The sequence below is a fragment of the Penaeus japonicus genome, unplaced genomic scaffold (assembly GCF_977035675.1).
Source record: "Penaeus japonicus unplaced genomic scaffold, GWHDUDI00000001_assembly GWHDUDI00000020, whole genome shotgun sequence".
In the NCBI taxonomy this organism is placed as follows: domain Eukaryota; kingdom Metazoa; phylum Arthropoda; class Malacostraca; order Decapoda; family Penaeidae; genus Penaeus; species Penaeus japonicus.
This window is the reverse complement of record NW_028234422.1, coordinates 38,380,564-38,383,063: the sequence shown is the minus strand read 5'-3', so window position 1 is coordinate 38,383,063 and position 2,500 is coordinate 38,380,564. Positions and strand designations below refer to the sequence as shown.

At 44.2% G+C, this 2,500-nt stretch overlaps 1 protein-coding gene across 1 annotated transcript in view; it reads right to left on the bottom strand.

The window, feature by feature from the left end:
* Positions 1 to 742: 742 nt before the first annotated feature.
* Positions 743 to 2,500, bottom strand: part of LOC122265429 (uncharacterized) — a 26,698-nt gene continuing 24,940 nt past the window's right edge. The window contains exons 5-6 of the mRNA XM_043034760.2: positions 1,862 to 2,500; positions 743 to 1,208 (exon numbers count right to left, since the gene is read on the bottom strand). The exon at positions 1,862 to 2,500 is cut by the window's right edge and continues 2,088 nt beyond it. Coding sequence (XP_042890694.2) covers positions 856 to 1,208; positions 1,862 to 2,500 — 992 coding nt within the window. The 3' untranslated portion in view covers positions 743 to 855. The remainder of the gene's footprint in view (positions 1,209 to 1,861) is intronic.

Here is a 2,500-nt window from a genome sequence, read left to right as displayed (position 1 = left end):
AGATAAGAAAAATATCCAATAAGTAACGTCTGTACAGCAATTGCAAAAATATGTTTAAATCAAAATGTCTCATATGCAATATTGTGTAGATTACTCTCTCACTTGATTTACAGAATAAATACCTATATTGCAACTTTCTTAGTCTGTTGTATATAGAAAATGGCAGAACAGATCAAAGGATATAGACCATGCAGATATTTTTTTTAACATTTTTTAAATATATTTATCCGGATAATTAACAAGTAATACACGCCTGCGTATATCACTGGGTATCATGTATCTAACCTTAAAAGTACACTAATAACAGTGTATTCTCTTTATCTATCTCTCACTCACTCTCTCTCTCTCTCTCTTTCTCTCTCTCTCTTTCTCTCTCTCTTTCTCTCTCTCTCTTTCTCTCTCTCTTCTCCTCTTCTCTTCTCCTCTTCTCTCCTCCCTCTCTTCTCTGTCTCTTTCTCTTTCTCTTTTCTCTCTTTCTCACTGTCTCTTTCTTTCTCTCTTCTCTTTCTCTCTCTCTTCTCTTCTCTTCTCTCTCTCTCTCTCTTTCTTTCTCTCTCTTCTCTTCTCTTCTCTCTCTCTCTCTCTCCTTCTCTCTCTCTCTCTCTCTCTCTCTCTCTCTCTTTCTCCTCTCTCTCTCTTTCTCTCTCTCCTTCTCTTTTTCTCTCTCTACTTTCTCTCTCTCTTTACTTCTGTTTCTTTCTCTCTCTACTTTCTCTCTCTCTTTACTTCTCTCTCTCTCTCTCTCTCTCTCTCTCTCTCTCTCTCTCTCTCTCTCTCTCTCTCTCTCTCTCTCTCTCTCCCTCTCTTTCTCTCTCTCTCTCCCTCTCTTTCTCTCTCTCTCTCCTTCTCTCTCTCTCAGCTTTGTTTCCTAACGATATTTATTCCAGGCAAATGCACGACATCGAACCTCGGTCCCTCGTATGCCTCAGGGTCGTCCAGCGCCCTAGGTTTCGGAACGACCTTTTCCCTCTTTTTCACGTCGTCTTTTGTGTCGTGGTAGTCGTCCGCGAGGTGTCCCGAACGTCGATTGTGGTAGTCGTAGTCGCCATAGTCATCGTTGGCGTAGTCGTGGTAGTCACTATAGTCGTCGTCATGGTAATAGTCGTACGCGTCCCCGAAGGAGTCGTGATAGTCAGGGCCGTCGTAGTCTCCGTGGTGGCTTCCCCCCGCCCCCCCGCCGATGTCAGAGCTCTCTCTCAGCTTGGATTCTGGGTCATGCAGGCGAGGAGGTCAGGTCATGCGGAAGAACAGATGAGAAGAAAGATTGGAGGGTAAGCAACAGCAGAGTAAAGTGATCATTTTAGAATTGAAGTCATCACCATAATTGCCATCATGATCATTATCATCATCATCATTATTGTAACTATCATCATAATTATCATAACTATTATCATTATCATTATCATTTGGTGATGATCAAGATTATGGGGATGATGATTGAAAGTGATGAGGACGATACAGATATCAATGAAGGTAAAAATCACCATCATAATCATCATCCTTATCACAAAAAATAGAAAGAGAAAAGAAACAAAATTGAATAAAAGTAAAGTCTGCGAATATGAATTTCTTCCACTTCATCAGGGTAAAGTAGACAAATGGATAAAAAAAAATCTATCCTAAACAGATAGCGTTGGCCAAATTTCGTGGGATAATTTTCTTTCACTTTGTCAGAGGTTAGAAAAAAGAACAATAAACATACATAGTTGATAACACAATTTTAGATGAATGACGAAGTGACAGCTGCTTCTTTCAATTAGTCAGACGTAATTGCTCGAAAAAGAGATATCTAACTAGACATATTTGATTATATCTACAGATAAAAGATCAACCTATTTTTTCCGCTTAGATCTCTACTTACGTCCCGTGACTTGAATCGGAATCCAGATGTCAAGCGGTTCGCCATTGATTCCGTAGCGCAGGTTCCTCATCATCTTGGCGTGGCTCTCCGAGAGGCGCGGCTGCAGTATCATTGGAGGCAGCGGTTGAGACACGTCGTGAACCGGGACGAAGTCACTCTCGAGCTCGTTGCCCGAAGGGAATCGGACGCGATTCCTGGTGTCCCTTCCTTGCAATTCTAAGGAATTTTGGAATTCGAAGGGACTTTCGATCTCCGAGAAGCCTCTCTTCCTCGGCGGGGCGTCGAAGTCGTCGCCGGCGAAGTGCGGCGGTTTTGGGATTGTCGGGACATTCGTCGACGGGTGGAAGGGCGGAGGCCTCGGGTGGACTTCCGGGAGCTGAGGTGGAGGCGGAGGTGGTGGAGACATGTTCTCAGAAATGTGGAAGGGAGGTGGACGTCGAATGGGAAGGGAATGCGACGGGAGTGGAACGCGGAAGGCAGGTGGCGTAGAAGGGATAGCTGTTTGTGGAGGCAGAGAGATGGGTATCGGCCGAACGCCGTTGAAGTTGTGCGCCGGGAGGTTGTTCAGCGCAATACCGTTCAAATTTGGTTTTGCATTTTCGCCACGGATTGGTTCCGAGATCGCATTCTCCTTTGGTA